We start from the raw sequence: 20,401 nt of genomic DNA on the forward strand, positions 1-20,401 counted from the left end.
CCCTGCCATTTTCAGCTGGCAGCTCTGGTGTGCCATCATCAGTCTCTGTCACTGCTTCCAGTGGCTCCCACTGCGAGCCAGCCACGAGCATCAATCCTGAGCCCGAGGGCTTGCCAGCTCTGAGCTGGGAGAGCTGCCTTCCCACCACCCACTGCCTCTCAGCACAACAGGAACTCAGCACACAGGCAGGAAAAGCGGCCTGGGCAGCGCTCCTTGGGCCCAGCACAGCGTGACAAGGGGAGGAGGAAAGGTATGTTAACAGCCATGAAGGGAGGGATGAATGCTCTGAGACTATGGATGGGTGCTGATGCAGAGAACCTGCTCCTGCTCCTCAGGGAAAAGCACCCCCAGTGCCACTGGTCACTTTTACTCATTTCTCTTAATTTCATTTCCTCCAGAATGAACAAGCCTTTATTTGTTAGGAAACCTTTCCCTGCCTCACAGTGAAAGCCCCGCAGGCACGCTTTTGATGACTCTCCAATGGGAATGCTTAATACATCTACCAACAGTTCTCTTCATAAATATCTTTTTTTTTTTGTTTAATCTTTACACAAAATTGCAGTTGTCACATCTCTTCATATGTTCAACTTGACATAAAGGGGACTCCTAATGTGAATTAGGAGCTGGTGTGAATGATTCTGCTCACATCCAAGAGTCTCCAGTCAAGTACATCTCACTCCAAAAATCTTCACAATCACTGGTGGAAGGAAAAATGATACATTTTCTTTTTTCCCTCAACTAGAAGCCTTCTCAAATTACTGCAGGATGTGACTGTTATCCAAAACCAGTAAGTGTTTCTAAATTGTTTGCAGAGAGAATATATAACACTGTTTATTCCTCCAGTTGTTTTTAAGTCAACCTTTGGACACAGACAGATTTTCAAGTAATGGAAACAGTCTATAGAAAGTCAACAAACACATCATCAAACACCACAAAACAAAGTGAAATGCCCCAAAGCAGATTTACAATCTGCAAGGAAAGACCAAAAGTGTATCAAAACACAACACCTCTAAGATGTCAAGAGAATTTCTTAAGTCCTAACTCCCAGAACCTTTTTGCAAAGTTGCCCATGTGATCCCACAAAATCAGCTGAATCCCACAGCAAGGTTATGAATGCATAACCTGGTGTTCACACGTGTTTGGGCAGGGGGGTTGGCAATCTGACAGACTTGACCAAACTGACCCAGGATAAAATCCCCTTCCTGCCACCTTCAAACTTCTAATCTAGCAAAAAGATGAATGCAGGAGGCAAGAGCACAACACAGAATCCAATGTGGCTAAGAAAATTAACTCAGAGGAGCACAGAATCACGGAATCACTGAGGTTGGAGAAGACCTCCAGCATCATCCAGTCCAACCTTTGACCAAACACCATCCAGCCCAACCAAACCATGGCACTGCCCTGTCCAGGTGTTTCAGGAGCACTGCCAGGGATGGGGACTCCACCACCTTCCTGGGCAGCCCAGTCCAATGCCTGCTCACCTTTTCAGGGAAAAACTCTTCCTGAACCTTCCTGGGGCTGTCTCCTCTTGTCCTGCAGTTCCCTGGAGAAGAGGCCACACCTTGCCACAGCCTCCTTTCAGGTAGAGTAATCTCCCCTGAGCCTTCTTTCCTCCAAACCATACAAAACCAAGAAAACACCTGTAGGTTGAATGACTGCTATCTGTGGAAGTCAGACAAGGAAGCTTCCCAGCAGATGGATAACTGACAAGCTACAAAATAATCCCTAATTATGAGAGAATTTGGAATAGAGGGCATGCTAGGTTTTAAGGCAGTCATTTAAACACACAGGCTCTGGAAAGTAATTATTGCACAGAAAAAAAACCAACGCATTCAATTCCAAAGAAGCCTCTAATCCATGTTTAAATAAGCTCTTTACTAAACAGGCTTGTGCCTGAACACCTGCTTTTACCACAGGATTTGGCAGTGCTTTGTGTATTTTTCAATTAAAGACTAGTATTTAACTTTTGGGGGGAAGCAGGGCCTACTTGTTCAGGGAAGAGATTAAAAATTAAAAGGTTAGGTTGTTATCACACTGCAGCTGTGGATCAGAGGCAAAACTCAAAATCCAATTGAGTGAAAACTCCTGTGAGCTGTGTTATTGCCATCACATTTCAGATCTGCTGGGGATTAGAACAGATCAGGACCATGGCTTCAGTGTGAGGGCACACAAGGATTAACTTTTACCCAGCCCAAAAAGCTCTGCTACCCTCCAAGCCTCTGAGGGATGCATCATCTGATACCTCCTCTCACCTTCCAGAAGTGGCCAAAGAAAGCAGGAGAGGGTGACTCTGAGCTCTGCTGCACACACACAGCTCCTCCCTGGCCACAGCAGCGGCTTGCCCATGAATATGGCATGAAGCAGCAGTTCCCAAAGGATGAGGATGATGAACTGCACCTCTGAGTCATCCCTACAAAGGGAAGCCATGGATGTGACCATGGTTTCTATGTCACATCACTGACAAGTGCTTTATTTCATGTCCCTCTACTAAGGATGTTGAAGAGCAGTGATAAATTCACTGGACAGAGGCTTTTCAAGCTCAAAAAAAAAAAAAAAAAAAAAAAAAGTCCATTGAGTTCAGAACAAGGCACAGTCACTTGGCTTTCAAGTTCACAGAATCACAGAATTGCCAGGGTTGGAAACAACCTCTGGAGATCTTCCAGTCCACCCCCAAGTAATTCCCATAATTTGTGAGAAACTGCTAGGTACACACCCAAGAGCCTTTGGAAATTCAGTGACACAAAGAAAAATCAGGGAAAGATTATTAAAATGCTGGCCAGACAAAATTCAGAGAGACAATTCATGCCTTCCTCTGAGAGGAAGGCTCTTGAGAAAACAGCAAACCTTTTCTAGTGCAGCTTCATTTAGACAGGGGTCCCTGAAACACAGATATGTCGCTATTTACTGCACCTCACATCAGCTTTATATCTCTCAATGTAGCACTATCATTATGGCAATTCTAATATTATTATTTGCAGACCAATTCCATGTGAGACCCACCCAAACATGGACTTGAAGCAGTCACCACATTTTTTTCCCCAGAAACATGAATATCTTTAGTAATTGGGCACAGACTAAACTTCCATAGAGATTTAAATCCTCCTTTAAAGACACCATTGACTCATACTCCTGTCTGAACTAAAATCAGTATTCCTTATCTCAGGAGAGCCTCTTACTTAGTAATTTTTTTGAGAATACTAATGTCAGCATTTAGGTTTAAGTGAAATAAGTATATTTTATTTATTATGGTGATTTTTTTCCCTCTGGTCTCTTTCCTCACATTGTCTTTCTTATTCTGACTCTCTTACAAAAATGCTTTTAGCTTTCTTCCACCATCTGCTGTGGCTGGTGTGGGCAGAGAAAAGACACAGAAGCTGATTCCCCTTTCACTGCTAATTTCACTGCCAGTTCACCCCCTCACACAGGGTGAGAAACAAGAATGGCATTGCTTGTTAAATGCCATACACACATAAAAATTTCATGTTTTCCTAATTCCATCCTCTGCATTTACAAATACTCCTATGAGCTCGAGGTGAAGGCTCTGGACACTCAAAATCAAAAAAGCCAGAGACATTATACACTGCACAAAAGTAGCAGCTGAAGGAATGGTTGATTGATTAATGAAGATGAAGGTTCATTAGCTGTGGTTACCTGAGATTTCTAAGCAGCTACTTCAGCTACAATGTCCTGCTTCCCACCCAGCCTCCTCCTCCTCCTCCTGCCCAGAATAACTCCACTTTTGCAGCTGCAGCAGTGATCTCATGCTCGTGGTTAATACACCTTGACTCCACTTCAAGTCACAGTCCCCCAGCCCTGTTTCAGTTTTCTATTTTATCCTTTTGGGAGCAAAACCTGAAAATTCCTAGAACAGATTTGAAGAGTAGCTTCTTAAAATAAACTGCCCAGAGCTGTCATCTCAGTATTAGGATCACATTACCAAAATCAGGAAAAAAAAATCCTGTTAGACCTTCAGAGAGTTCAAGTTGTTCTGGCATCTAAAGAGGCACATTGCAGTAGCTGGAGATGCTCCTTTTAAATCTGAATTATATATTATTGAATAACTTGCTTGTATTTCATTTTATAATAGTAATAAGGAATACATTACGCCCTTCATTAGGAAAACAAAGGAGGAATTTTTACTTACTGGATTCTACACCATCTTAACATTAATGTGGCATTAAAAATGCTACAGAAGACATTTACAAATAAACAATTCTATATGTGCATACCTAAATCACAGAATTACCTCTTACAGAGATAAAGGGGCTGGTCAGGTTAGGTCAAATTCTGCCTAACTGACCTCTGTATTGGGTTGCAAAACATCAAAGAACAAGTTTCATATTTGACTTTAATATGTTTGCCACACTTTAGGTCTTTTCTTAGCTCAGCTGGGTAACAGATGACCATTTCAACATATTTTACTGCTTTACTAGAATCACCTCAGAGATTCTATTTTTCCTTCTTTTTTTTTTTTTTTTTTTTTTTTTCTAGGAGAAGGAAAGAAAATTTTGTTCTTCTTTAAGCAACAGGTTTTTGTCCCATCCTCAGTATGGGGGGAGGCAGGGGAGTAGGACACACCAAAAAAAGTTTTATTTCTAGACGGGAGTGCACTGCTGGGGTTTAGTGGCATTTTTTCAAGGTAAGAGCTAGGCACTCTAAGTAATTGATTCTGTTATTCTCCTTACCTTAAAAATCTCTGCCACATCAAAAAGAATCGGTGGCATTTTTTTACGTAATTATCCTGACAAATTATTCCCCTCCTCCAAATTGGATGAATTCTCCATAAGATTTTGAACTCCTTATGACCACCTTATTCCTACTGACCACTACTGTTTAGGATGAGCACAGGGGATTACTAATTTCATGAGGTTTCAGGCTATTTCTCATGTTCAATTTACTGAAATTTAAGTACATGAACAAAAGCAGTGTCACTTAAGTGAATTACTCTGCTAAAAGCATCTGAAGTTAAGTGTGGGATACAGCCTCTAAAAATACATGGTAATATACTTGAAAATTTTGAAGCAATCATTCTATAAAACTTTGATATGTATTTAGAGTACAAAGAGTGGTCTGGATACGGCTATGAATAAATGGTGTATTTTTAAAGCCCCTCACCCCTTCTGTCAATTAACCGTCATTATTAATAAAAATCAGTATATAAAAATAGCTAGAAAAAAAGTATTTATGAAAAGTTTCAAAAGTTAAGTTACAATTCAAAAAAGCACATGGATTGGAAACACCAATAGCAAGTAAAATGCCTTATTTCAAGCATATTGTTGAAGAGAACTGTCCTGTATCACTTCTGCAGCTATTCAGGCCTGGCACAGCATCAGCTTTTACCATATGGCTTTTCCTTCCCTTGCTGAAAGTGAATCTTCCTGTCAAAGAGCAGCTGTTCTAAATTATCACATCAAATTTTAACCTTACAGTAGACAGGCACTGCACCCACAGAGCCATGACGGTGAAATAGTTCACCTCCTTGACCTGGGTGGGATTTGTCATCTTTCAGGGCTATCCCTGCCTCAGAACACCTACACTAATTGCCAGGGTATCTGATACTTAAAGCTGAAGCCACAAACAAATTCTAGGCAGTGAACTTTGTATTTCCCCTCCCTAAACAAGCTGTGCGAAGTCCAAGTCATTATTTTCCTGTAAAGAATAACACTGAATTTTAGACAGAATAACAGAATTTCAAAGGCAAAGAGGATGAGACACTACAAATGAACTGAATGTTATTGAGTTTGTCATCCAAGAAACAGCAAATGCTGCTACTTCTCCCACAGTCTGAGTGTTTCAATAAAGTCTGCTATCAATTGCTGGTTATTTAGATGTCTGCCAACAGTGTGTTTTGACAACATCTTGAGCTTCACGCTGAGGAGCAGCAGACTCAGAGAAGATTCTCCTCATCTTGTACTCATCTTTCAAGATGGTCCTTACTCTGAGAGTGTTTTCAGAGCTGAGTGTTATCAGAACTCACAGCTCTTGCTGCAATTGCTCTCTATTTAAAGCCTAGTGCCAGCTGACAGGGGTACTGCAAAAACCCCTGTTAGCCTTTCTAAGTCCCGCTCTGGAACTAATAAGGGATTGTCAAATGGCTCTATAAACTCTGCCAGTGGCAGGGAAACCAATGGAAAAAGTTCTCAATGGAAAAAGTTCCCTCAATTCCCACTGACAATGCAAACTTCACGCAACTCCAAGACTGAAAAATCACCCAAGGCACAGTGAACAAAACGTGCTGAGGATGATACTCATTATTTAGTCTTTAATCTTTTGAAAGCCTCCAAAGAAGGGAACCCATTCCAGTGAAAAGGTTAAGGAAATACCAGCAAGATCCTTTAGGATTCTCAGTGACAGACATCCAGAGGATTCCTGCAGCAAAATCCTGCCCATAAATTCAGTGGTAGAGCCCTTGAACAGGTGAGTGTCAGAGAATCAAGGCAAATATTTCTGTGTGGATAAGAACAAGTAAATGTTTCACAAACTTGTTAAATTGGAGAAAGCCTGGGTTCCAGTGGGGTGTTTGAGGAGTTTCCTTGTCAGAGTTTGGAGTGGGGTGGTCATTGTGTTGCTTGAAAAGCAGGTAAGGGAGACAAGGAAAAAACTGCCAACACACCCACAAAGTGGCAGAACAAACACTTATAAAGTGGTAACATATCTGGATCAAACAAACATACAACTGTATTATGTTGCATTTTCTAAGTCATTAACACTTTTGCAAATATTTCCATTATTTCTGAGTAAATCTTTCTATTTCCCACCTTGTTTCAAATACAAAAATTCAATTTTAAATTATCTAGTCCTGCCATATATTGACACTGTAGTGCTGAACAACTTGCAGAGATGTATTACTAAGTTCTCTAAGAACACTTAACAGTAATGTTACATTTGAGCTTCTGATCATTGAATGTTAAAAACTTTAGAGCAATATTTAATCATGTTTTTAAATACTTCTATCACAACCTCCAAGAAATTTTGTAAAGGCTTTTCCAAGAAACTAAAAAGGGCTAAAAGAACACTTTTCTTACATGTATGAAGAATGTGCATAGTATTGTATCAAAAACCCCCTCTTTTCCAATAATTTCAGAATTTTTTCTTCAGGATATGTGAAAATGTGGTCAAAAAATCACAACATTGTGCTAAATAAATTTTGCCTAAAAAACTTGCATTTTTATATCTACTAGGAAAAAATTTGAGAGTATTTTCCAAATTTGTAATGGTCAGAATATGTTACATAAAAAGTTGGCTGGGATCTTTAGCAAGCATTGAATACAACATAATTCTTCTCCCATAAAAATCATCTGGACATTTTCAACACAACTTTTGTAAGAGTTAAATAAATTCTAAGCTGGAAGGTAAATCCTTCACTTTTGTGCTCTGTTTATGTACTTACAGACTATAAAGTGGATCAAAACAATGAATATTTTACAAATAAAGTGATTCATAATTTATAGCTGCTGTCATTTTAGTTTGCCAGCTTGAAAGACTAAGAGTCCTTTTAAAAAGCATCTCTCCTGCTTTTTGAAATCAAAACAATACAAACCAAAGGAATAAAAACACACCTCAGACCTCTGCTTAAAAAATCTGAACCTCCAGTTTTCTCAGATTTCAGGTAAAGGGAAACTTTTTGATAGTTTCATTATTATATTGTATGATCTCCATATGATCAGTGCCTTTATTTTATTAAATATATTTATCTTAATATAATTATATTAAATATTACTCCTGTGCAGAGTCTGAGTTAAGGCCACACATTTTTGCAGTCTAACACATTCAAGCCACTCACTTAATTCCAAGAAAAACTTTGCAGTTGCAAAAAACATTTGTGCCTTCATTCCGTTTTCACTTGCACAAAATTGAGTAGTTCCTCACAGTATCTTTTTCTCTTTACATGCAAAGTCATAATTTTTTTTTCTTACTCATCTAGAAAAGTAAAAATTAGATTTACTTATGCAGAGACAAAATGGTTATTTAAAGCATAGAGGAAAAAAAGGAGTCTGGAGAAATTTGCTTCCTTGGTATTAATGATGTTTTCCATATTTTTACCACAAGTGCAGCAGTCATTCCACTAAAGAATTAGGCAATGGATGTGATGGTTCAGATTTAGCAGCCACAGATGGCATTCCTTTCCTATCTCCAGAAACTCAGAGAAAGAAATATGATTTAGGAGATGCTCACTGCACAACTTGAAACACTGAAAAATTTAGTGTTAGGGGAAATTTTCTGAAGTCATTTTTGCAATAACCAGGCGCAGTGGGTGAACTTATCCTCTCCCTCCTTTACCCCTCACTCCCTTTTCTCCCATTCAATCCACCTGATTAATAGCTAAAAGTTAAACACATAAGGAGGAACTGTTGGGTTACATTCTTTTTCCTTCTGGCTTTGTTATAGAAAATGTATCAGTCACTCATGATTAAAACTTACAACTATATTACATAGCATTACATAGGAAATTTACAGTTCAGACTTACTCAATTCCAGCAACTAAAATTTAGAACTATACCTTGAAACAACACCATGCAGAAAATGTTATTCTCTGCTTTTTGGGTCATTCTGTTCAGGCCTGCCAATTTAAATTTTTCATTAATTAAACAGAGCCAGAAAATTTGGTTTTGGTATAGAGGGTCATCTGTTGCAAGCCTTCAAAAGAGGATTCAAACTCATAGTCCCACATGGATAAACAATTGCCCACTGCAGGCTTGCTAATTAAATATACTGCAATGAAAAATAACATTTTTCATGTCCAACTGGTCTTCCTGAAGTGCATGAAACCAACAGAATAGACACATTCAGGATGGAAAAGATTTAGTGGTCCAAACCTGCCAGTGCAGCATTTTCTTTATCATCTGGTTCCTGCAATTTTTTAAAAAACAACTCCTGAAATGAGGCTTCCATTATTTCCTTGAGGAGCCTTCCAGATCATTACAGAACTACAGATAGTTTTTCTGCCATTTATCTTACATTTTCCCATTTATTTTGGTATCAATACCCCAACTAACCAACCTTCAGAGAGTGATATCTACTTCTTCTATAGTGTTCAAAATAAAACTGAGTCAAGCTTTTCCAGGTACAGATCCCTCACTGGGCAGGTGATGTGAATGCCCCTTTTTTTAACTCAAATCTCTGGGCTGTTCCAAACTCTAAGCCACTGTCTAATCTCCTCCTGCACTTGAAACTTAAATAGTGCACACAAGATTCATTGCCATCATAAAAACCATGTTTACCTTGAATATGTACAGAGGCAGTCAAAAAAGATGAGGTACAGAGCAACCAGTCTGTCCTTTAAAAAAGAAGGCACCAGTAGAGGGGAAAAGCTCAGACAAGAGGTATTAGAGACATTAGACATGAAAGAGATCTTGAAATTTGTTCATATGGAAGCTGAAAGGAAGCAGTTATCTCCTTACTATACACAGATACGCTAAACCTTATCCCAGTGACTCTAAAAGAGAAGGGTTAAACACAGCAAGAAGTTATGGTTTCCACACAAGGCAAGATATGGCATTCATTGCCACAAAAATTAAGAGATTAAAAATATAAATGAGTCAAAATATAGACAAATTACCAAGAGACTGGTCACTGACTCCTATTGTACATCATCTTTCTTACAAAATGCGTCTTAAATCTTCAAAGGTCAGCAGGAGATTGGCAGAAGCTTTGCCCAGGAAAGCAGCACTTTTATATAATTTCTTACACTTCCCCTTAGTTTCCTTAGGAGGATGCCACTAGTCACTGTCAGAGCAAGAATAGTAAGACAGATCTAACCTGATCTATTCTTCCTGTTTGATGGGGAACAAATTAAAAGATTATTTTTTCCTTGGTTGGCTGAGGATCAGGATGGAGATCATTAGAAAGCATCAAGCTTAGTGTGTAGTTACAGCCAGTTGGGGGTTTTTCCCCCTAATTAAAACACACTAATTCTAAAAGAGAAGATGCCAGGAAAATGTAGTTTGGTCAAAGTGACAGGAAAATACAATTTATAAAAGATATTGTGAGGAAGAAGGTCCGTTCAACCATGTAATATTTAAATAAGATTAAATAGAGAGGATCCTTGTGATGCTAAAAACCTGTAATAGCAAACAGCCTACAGTGAATGATATATACCATTTTAATTAACTAATAAATGTATTAATTAAGGTGAAAAATGGGTATGAAAGGGTGCTTTTTCCGACTTGCTCCCCAACACATCTTACTTTACTTCAGACAAACTCTAATTCTTCCAAAACACCGAGCAGGTGCACAAGCCTTTGCTAGAGGAGGAATTAAATCTTAAACCGTTAACCTCAAGTGTATCATTTTTGGGAAATCTTTGCTCTACAAACACACAATAAGGAGGACAAAGATGGTCACAGTGAAATTCTTTTGCTGACTGACAGGAAGGGATGTTGCTGCTGTACAGGAAAAATCACCCAACAGGATCCAGAGCAGAACAATATTCCACCCAGAAAGAACCCATCAGCTGAGCTGGCTTTCATAGCTTACCCATAAATGTGTTATAAAAATGTGCACTAATAAGAAAAACTGGTCTGAGTTTATGTTGACTTTTCCTGGTTATGCAGAGAAAAGAAAGCAGTTAAGGAAATTGGTGACACTTTTGTTATTTGGGAGGCCATGACTGTGTCTAATTTTCCAAGTACAAAGAAAAGCTGTTCTGAATGGAATTTAAATAGGCTCATCTTACACCATTAAGGTCCTTCCTTTTAGTTCTCAGGGATAATCTCCTGCTAATGCAAAATGACATTGTTTATGAAACCTGCATTATGGAAACAAACAAAATCAGAAACCATCTGAACACAGGATCAAGTAGTGATTTCTTAAGATCTTGAGCTTGAGAAGCTCTTAAATGTTTTCAGCCACTGGGAAGACAATAACTTCTACTACTAATTATTGCTTCAGATTTCAACTAAAACTTATTTTTCCTAAGTTATGTCTTCATTCCAGCCCATGCCTGTAACAACATTCTGGGGTTACATTACCACAATCCTGATTCTACTGCCCTCTCAATGACAAAAAAAAAAACTAAACAAAAAAACCCAAATAAACACAAAAATCCTTAAACAAACACAAAAATCTTTAAACACCCTACAAGATGGAGCAAGAGAAGAAGAGGAGAAAAAGAAAAGGAAAAATGCAGGAGCAGCCTTGATCTTGAAGTCAAAGCTGAACTGGTTTTCTGAGTTCTCCAAGTCCTGCTGCACCATTGATACCAAAAAATGTGAAGTTTTGAGTTCCTGCTTTTAAAACATCACTTCAATCACAGCACACTGAAAGGATCTGATCAATGACTTCCAATAAAGGTTAGCAGAACATTCTATGTTAAACCAGAATAAACCAGAAGGACCTGTTGCTATTGTTAATGGCTTCATCATTTAAAATCCCCTTGATCAACAATGAGTGAGGAAGAAAAAAAAACCAAACCAGAAAAATGTATTAATTCTATGGTCTGATTTTCTCTGCAGAACTCAGTAGGAGCTGCTTTGCCTGTCTCAAGCATTTGAGAACTAGTTTTTAATAAAAGTTTAGTTTAATTTATTTAGCTTTACTTTTGCTCAGTTGTAGTCTGTGCTCACGTGTGACTGAAACTCTAAACCAACAGCTTCCAACCATTTACAGGAACACAGGCTCTCCAGCAAGCAAGAATATATACAGTGGATAAAAGATTCACTCATGTTTTAGCATTTCTAAGTGCAGCTGTAGGAGGCCCTGGAAAAAGGATTTCTGAACAATAAAATATCCTCCCCTGAATTCAGCTCTTAACAGAAGAGCTTACTTTGTTTTTTATAAATAACAGAATCTAACCCCAGAAAAGCATCCTTGTACCTGGCTACTCAATTTATTCAAGGGCAAAAGATTATTTAAAATCTACTTAAAAGAAAAATCAAAGGAAGAACACTCTTACCCCTTCCCCCAGATGTCCACCTGTCATTTTCTGAGAAAAAGTCATGGCTATGGTTTGTTGGGTTCTCAGTAACTCCCAGGAATTGATTGACATATACATTGCTGTAGGACTAGTTAAAAAGGAGTAGGCACTGTCCCAGCCAGGCTCAGAACACTTTAAATTTTCTGTTCTACACATACCCCACAGTAAACATTTCAGCTATTGTGCTTCCAACCATGTGATTTCCAGACATTACTGTTTAATTTTTACTTGTATATTTAACAGAAGACCCTTTGCCACAGCCAGCACCCTTCGAGGCACACTGTGAAAAGACTGAATCAGCACAAAGCTTCAAAATGTAATTTTATAAAAAGAATAAAAATATTAGCTACTATCATCTTGCTTGATACTAAAATTAGTAAATACAACACGCATTTCTCTAAGATTTCTAAGAAAGACCATTTCTGTAAAAAATCCAAATCCCCAGTGTACTCTTGTTCTTGGGAGCATTCACATAACCACAGTTAGCAGAAACCAAAAATTTGGAGAAGATAGAGTTAAAATACATAAGTATTTATGAATAAACTTGAACTATTAATCTTCCAAATGTATCTGCATTTAATATTTATGCTACAGGAGCAATACCATATATTTTTTACCAACCAAGTCCAATTAATCAACACAGCTCATTGGCAGAAATCATATGTCAAGACACAAAGTATAAAAGACAAGAAGACACTGAAAAAAAAATCACTTGTTTGACACAAACATTTAAGGAAATGGAAGAAGGTCCGAGAGTGGTAAGAGAGGCTAGATTTGCTGCACAATGTGCTACTAAAAATCAGCTGTTGACTCTTACCAAATATTTTTAGCAGATTACGTTATTAGCACAGCTTGACCAAACCCCATTTGCACAGCAATTTTCCCACCTAACTGCTATTTCTGCAGGGATTCAGAACCTGGAGAAAAGGAGCGCAGCAAAGGGAGCAGGGCGAGCCCCAGCTCAGAGCAGAGCTACGGGCACAGAGGGCACGGTTACCTTGGCAGGCAAAGCCTCTCTCCTCGTAGCCAGCGTTGCACAAGCACTTCCCGATGGGCACCAGCCACTCTCCCTCCGTGCTGCAGTACATCTTGGGGGGCTCCTCCTCCTTGGAGTGGTTGACACAGGAGCCCCTCACCTCCACCAGCGACTGGGAGTCCATGGGCACCGTGTCTGGGAACATGGCCAGGTTCTTGACGGTGAAAGGGCACTTCTTGAAGTAGACCCGCACCGACACTAAGGCGACGCAGGCGCCCACGTCCTGGAAAGCCAGGTAGAAGCCCTTCCTGCTGATGGGCCCCACCTCACGGATCTCCGTGTTCAGCTTGAGGATTCGGTCGCCCAGGTCCATCTGGGTGAAGCTCTCGTCGGCCGCGATGGTGTCGATCTTTGTAAACTGGTGCTCCTTGAACTTGACCGAGTGGTCGTCGTCAGACTCCATGTAATAAAGGTTGAAGGTCTCTTTGCAGGTGCCCAGCACCAGGGGGATGCTGTTGCAGTCCCTCAGGGTGAACTTGAGCTCCACGTAGATCTTCTGAGCCGAGTTGCGCGGGATCCAGTTCGTCCGCAGCCAATTGTTCTGGCTGTGATCCATGACATTGCACACTTGGTAAGTCCTGATCGGAGTGTAATGCTCGTCAACACCGCTGATCTCTTCCCACTGGATCAACAAAATAAGAAGAAAAAAAATTTTTTTAAGATCAATTATTATACCAACAAAAATAATGTTTAGACCAAAAGCTGTGAAAAAGCAAAAATAACTTTGCTTGGGCATATCTATAAAATAAACAATCAGGTCTGGTTCAACCTTCTCTTACTTTTTTCTACATAAAAACTAAAAACATCTTAAATGATCACAGAATTCCCCATTAATAAGTCAGTTTTTACCAAGTTACTTCAAGGTGGATGAAAGAGATGCTACAGCTGTTTTGCATTACCAAAAACCTGTGATTTCCTAAACAATAAGCAGTGCTGTCCTTTCACCCACAATTCCATGCCTTTACAACAACTACACTCACCTCAGATGGAGGAGATCCTCAAGGACAACACATATTTGCACTGTTAGAACCAGCTTTATATCTAAGATTAAACAAAAACCAATGGCTCCAACTGAAATTTCATACAGTTGCAATAAAAATGTTACATTTTTATATTTATTCAAAGCATGACAATTGATTGTCCTTGGGATAAATGTACTCTGGACAAACAATAACTCTGGAAACTGGGTTGAGCTGGTCTAAGACATACTACCACTTTACCATATCTTGATTAGGTGGTTTTTCAGTGCGCTACATAGGCTGTGACACTGGAATGATTTTGGAAGAACACAGGGTTATGATTTGTTTTTACAGCAGTCCTCAGCTAACAAACTCTCTTGACCCAAACATGAAGGAAGGGGTTTCCTACTTGAGAATTACTCACATACTAGTCCTACCTGGTTTCCAAAGTCACACTTAAGAAAGAGGAATATTTATCACTCACAAGAAAAAATAAAAAAAAAAACCTCACAACAAAAACTGGAGAATCAATGTCAGAAGTCACTGCCACTCTTGAGGAACGGAGACAAAGAAGAATTTCTACCAGAAAAACATCTTCCCTCAAAAATCAAGTAATATCAACTTTCTATTTAAGATCTCAGTCTGATAATTACTTGTTTTATATAAGCACTTTTTGTTACAGGACTTTACTGTAGTGCAGACAGTAGGAGAGGAAAGAACTATTCCCACTACAGAGACAAAAACCATGGTGCAGAAGTGCTTACAGTTTCTTGGGTTTACAATGCGTGTATATCACACACATATACAAAGGAAGGAAAAAAACCATGGACATATCAGAGCAGCATCTGAGAGTTCTCAGTCTCAACCCACTAATTTAAGGAAGTTTTGATCTGCCTAAGAGCTGGCCTGCACAATGAAATTGTCCACACAGCACTGAAGATGTGATTTTAAACCATGTCATTAAACCAGCAGATAAAAGCGGTGTAAATACTCTTTCCTCTAATTGAAACCAAGTTTACTGCAATTCACTTTACAGACCTGACTATACACAAGTTTTATCTCTTCCCGACTAGTTCAACAGACTTTAAGACACAATCTTGGATGTGTCTACAGCAGCTGATATGCTGCAGCATGCCATAACAGAATCTATTTCCAAAAAGAGCCAGCAGCGCAGGGACTTTTTAAATCAAAATTACCACACTGGAGCCCATGGCCACTTGGGAGCTCGGCACCAGCCACACAAGGATGAGCTGCTGCCCGCAGAAGGGGCAGCTGGACCCTGGCTCCCAGCCTCTGCCAGCTTCCCCAAAGTGAGTGAAGGACCCTCCTCTGACAGATGTCCTTGCACAAGCACAGGCCCTGAGCCAGCGATCCAACCCTGCCTCAAAGAGCCGTAATTGCCTCAGTGAAGCTGGATGCACTGATTCATCTGCAGCTCCTACCTGGACAAATAAATACTGAGTAACAACACCTGGGTGAAACTAGATAGGATTATATAATGAGACCAAATTTTAGAGACATTTTAAGCAGCTCGCACTGATTCAGAAGTCATTCAGCGGTTATCATTTCCATATAATTTCTAATCAGTTCTATTTAAAATGTCCAGAGGGAGACAGAGCCAAAACCAGGAACTGGCACAGTTTAAAACATCTCCACAGGAAGATGTTAGTTTTATGAACAAGTCTCATGATAAATTTTTTTGCCAGAAGCTTCTTATCCAACAGACTTTTGAATGTAGATATAGGACTGGCAAAACAAAGGCAGTATCACTACTATGTTGTTAATCCAAAAGTTTCAATTATTAATTTAATGCAATTATAATTTCAGTAATTTTCAATGAAGATCAAATTGCCTGGAAGTCTGTGTTAGTCCACTTAATCAACAACAAAATTTTAGATCGATCACTTAAATGCTGAAGCATTGCTGGAGGGAAATGTCACTCTCTCAGTGCTAATTTGACTAAAATACTTTAACATTCATAAAATTGTGGAGATTGCAGCTATTTCATTAGAAAAAGATTAAATAACTCACAAAAACTACAGGAAGAGCATTCAAATCCCAACATGTACATTTGGGAATTCAATAATTATCATTATCTAAGCAAAAAGCAAGCAGTACATTTGCATTGTTCATACATTGCAACTGTTCCCATTAAACCTCTGTATTGCCATTTAAAGGGATCTTAATGGTAAACAGATAATCAAGGACATTGAGGGTTTTTTACTAAGTAAGGTTTCTCAAACACCTGTATTCCCATTTATTTCAATTTTATTTTGGTACCTCCCATGTCCGTCTGTTTTATTATTTTCCCTGCTTAATTTCATCCCTGGAACAGGAATTTATCTCTACTTATTTTTTTTAATTTTTTTAAAAGAATTTTTGTAACTATTATAACTTTACAGAGCAAGTTGAACACATGAATTGCAAGTACCAAAATTGCTAGAGAGGAAATTAATAGGCAAGTCCTAAATTCTGGAATGATGAAATGACGGGACTATCCTCCTCCAAGCCCAATAGGAATGATAAATTCAAAATTTTTTAGGAAGATGTTTATAAAAGAGTCTCAGTGACACTATGAGAGAATGATGTGGGCCACAATTTCTGAATTCATATTATTACACAGTATTTATGTCATATTCCCCTGATGCCTTCAGGCACTTTCAATACTTCTGAAGCATTTCCAGAAGTGCCATAGCACCACTCCCTTCCCAGCATGTAATCTGGCTTTTGGAAAATGTTCTTTTGTTTACTTTTCACTATTTAAAATCTTCTTTGGATACTTTTAATGACAGCAAACAAGAGATTGCTTTCAGTGGTGGAGAAAAACCTCCAGATCTCCAGTGAGAGGGTCTAACTCATGTCTCTGAGTGACAAAGTTGAGCCAAAAAGGATTTTCTTCTCCAAGATCTGGCACTGTGCTGGACTGAAGACTTTGGTTTATTTCTTGCAATTTCTTTGCAAAAGGAAATGCAATTTCTTTACAAAAGGAAATGTACAGAAGTGAATGTAGGATGTTTCTGGGATGTCATGAGCAGCCTCAATGAAAAGCTCTCTCTCAATGTGGGAATCTAGGACGAGTGATCTCAATTCTTGCATCCTGCCTGTGACATCACTTTTTGTGTCTTTTTATTTATCATAGTTTAAAAAAAAAATCTGAATTACAATAAGAAACAGAGGGATATTTTGTGATTTACAATACAACATATATGCAACTGTGTGATTGCAAAAAAATCCCCATTTTTCAGTCGGCATCACATTGCTATCAAACTCTTTAACTACAAAGTATAAAACTGCAAATTGAGATGAGCATCAGAATAATTCAAGTCTAAATAAAAAAAAAATAACCTCTCCACATGCTGTTTAAAAGCTTAACAAAATAGTAGCAGGACGCAAGAGCTCTGAAAGTTGCTATTAACAAAAACCCTATGATGACCATATTATAGGAGAATGCATTCCAGGCCAGCTCATCAGTGTGGAAACTTTCCTGATAACATCACCAAAGATGCTGATTCAAGGCCCACAGATACCAACCAACTGAGATCACAGGACAGAGAATGATCTGATTTGGGATTTTAAGAAACTTTAAAAGTACCATGGAAAATTTTTTTCTGCATTTGACATTCAAAAATCAATGAAATTACCTCAGGCCACTGGCTCTAGCCAGAGGTTTTTAGTTTTTTCTAAGTGGTAAATGGAAGAATAAATTGCATTGCAAGAGTTTTCTGATTAAGTTATACACACAGTGAAATTATCATTTCCATCACAGAAACCTTCATAAGACACAGACTGTGGGTACACTCATAGCTTCAACCTAAAACTTGGTTTCTTCATAGCTAAGCAAAAGAGTTTCAGAATTGCAACCAAGACAAAATATTAATATCTTGTCTGCTGAGTGCTCAGGTGACATGAGAAGCTCATTTAGAGTACCCAGATACTAAACTTCCCTAAGAAAAACTGAGGTTTAGCATCTTACCATACACCTAGCCCCAAATTTATCCCAAATTATCCAAGCCAGTCAGACCTGTGTTCCATATAGTTATGCTTCTGAACTTTTAAAGAACTGTGAAATAAAACAAAAATTACAATAAGTAACTGTCTTACAGAATCTAAGCACACATAAACAATACTGAGAAAGCATGAGTGCATACCTTATCATGGGACTACTCAACTAATAATCAAACCAAATTGCAGAAGGATGAGGAAGACCATCTTTTCTCCCCCATCTCTAATTGGCAGACAGAAGAGTACTTCATCATCAAATTTGTAAGGACAGCTGATTCTCACCCATCAGCAAGCAAAAGCCTCTTAATCACAGTGAGGTAAAAAGGTCACCACAAGGAGGAAAACATCTGACTTCCTAACAGACATCTGAATCCAGCATTCAAACACCCCTTCAGACAAAAAAAGTATTTACAGCTTCATTTTTTTCCCCCTAAGATATATATCTCCTGGAGAAGCAGGTTTTAATCTTATTTATCTCACAGGTTAAGCAGTTTTTCTGGCAAGTTCTCAACACAACAGTCCCCAGAGCTGAAATCCGTACTGAACAATAATTTTTATAAAAGCACCTTTCTCCACAAGCATTGAATAAACTAGGTTAGATTCAGCCTCGAAGTGTGGCTGTTTCAGAGATGGAAATTTATCCAAGACAGATCTCACACAAAGCTGTGGATGTGGCAGTCTGGAGTGAAAAAAGTGTCTTCAAGGAATTATTTCACACAATGTTAGACATGACATTTAGCTCATAACAATCAGCTCCTGTAAATTTTCAATACTAACACATATAAGCAGTATCAGGTTGTTCAGCACCATCCTCTGCTTTACCTAATGCACTACCCAGCACTGGGTAAAAAAAACTGGATGTGGCCACCCACACAGGCAGTGATTAAAAAGAAATAATCAGGACACAGTCAATCAAAAGTGGGAAGAATCCACTTCTCCAAAGTGTTTGCTGGCTAGCTAAACAGGAATATATCCCTCACCCACATTCATGCCTCAGTTTTCTAAGAAATAAATTAGGAACAAATTAACAATGGGGCGATAATTTCGGTACTATTTTAGCTATTTCTGGAACCATAATAATGATGCCTGCATTAAAAAAAATAATCAAAGAATGAGCAAATGCAGAAGCATCAGCAAGCAGGATTTTTTAAAAATGAAACCATTACTTAAATGGGAAAACAACACCACAACAGAGAAAGTGAAAAACATCTGTGGCACAAGAACACTTAAAAATTCACATTTGAAAAGCCCCTGCAGTTTCTTGTTTTGGATTTGCCAGCAAAACACATAAACAAAAAAAATATTTACATCAAAATGCAAAAAACAGGTGCATAATATAGCATTTCCCTGCTAGCCAGTCTTTCAGAACAATATATTTTTAACAATGGCATTTCCTAGAGAAATCCCAAACCACCCCACATTCTCCTATTGTCATTAACACAACACTCAATGGAAGTGAAATTCAGTAGTGTTGTGCTGAATGTAACTGTAAAAAGCACCAGCTGGCTGCATTAGAAATGGCAACCTTCCAGGTCTCAAATGTCTTATTTATATACAATGGAATCCTTCCAGCTGTTTAATATTTAGGGCTAATAAATATAATTGGCAGTACTACTGCACAAGGGCAAGGAACACAAATCCATATAAAACTACTTCCCAACAGAAAATCTCATTTGTTCTTAGATGATTAAACCAAATAGGGATACAGAGTTCTGAGCAAATTTTACATAGCAGACTTTTTTCCCCCTTTAATCCAAATAATATTTGCTTGTTTTCAAAGTGCAAAACTGAACAGGAAAAAAAAAAGGCAAACCAGGCATCCTTACTCCAGCTGCTCCTAGAGCAAAGTGTCCTTCAACCAGTGCCTTCCACAGGGCATAAATAAGTAAACTGGCAATGAAGAAAGACAAGAAACAGCAATGTTGGATCCAGAAAATAGTCACACCACACCAACCAGTCCAGAGGTGAGACTTACTCCCAATTTTGTGCAGGAAAATTTTACCCCTCTCGCAGGAGCAGATTAACCCCATACTGAGCAGGAGGTGAGCAGAACACAGCCAAGAATGGAAATGGAAGAGTTGTATGCTGAAAAGTTTGTGTCCCTGCTTCCAGATTTGCAGCAGATTTGATGGTGGCAAAGCCACCCCAGCATGGTGTCACCCCAAAGTGACACTGCAAAGGTTCCTGCTCAGCGCAGCAGTCTCCCTCAAGCTCCACAGGATCTCCAATTCCAAGGAGCTGGAATTTTGCACAGCCATGTTCACATGAAAACTGAGGAAAAGCCCCAGGATCTCTGGCCTCCAACACAATAAAAGCTTTAAGATCTCAACACTGGATGTAATCCTGTGCATAAAGGCAAGAACTGTGACTCTGCCCCTTCTGAAAGACCTTGATTCCACAGAAATCTTCAACTCCCTGGCACAACCCAGATGGGGAGCTAATCTAGAAATGGAAACCTTTAATTTGGGTGAGTGACACATAGCTAACGCT

General features: G+C 38.8%; 1 protein-coding gene across 1 annotated transcript in view; it reads right to left on the reverse strand.

Annotated features, from left to right (window-relative positions):
• The window catches only part of LOC134414915 (ephrin type-A receptor 3), a 175,246-nt gene that overhangs the window by 108,810 nt on the left and 46,035 nt on the right, over positions 1-20,401 (reverse strand). Inside the window, exon 3 of the mRNA XM_063150214.1 lies at positions 12,912-13,572. Coding sequence (XP_063006284.1) covers positions 12,912-13,506 — 595 coding nt within the window. The 5' untranslated portion in view covers positions 13,507-13,572. The remainder of the gene's footprint in view (positions 1-12,911; positions 13,573-20,401) is intronic.

Source organism: Melospiza melodia, chromosome 2, assembly GCF_035770615.1.
Source record: "Melospiza melodia melodia isolate bMelMel2 chromosome 2, bMelMel2.pri, whole genome shotgun sequence".
Lineage (NCBI taxonomy): Eukaryota > Metazoa > Chordata > Aves > Passeriformes > Passerellidae > Melospiza > Melospiza melodia.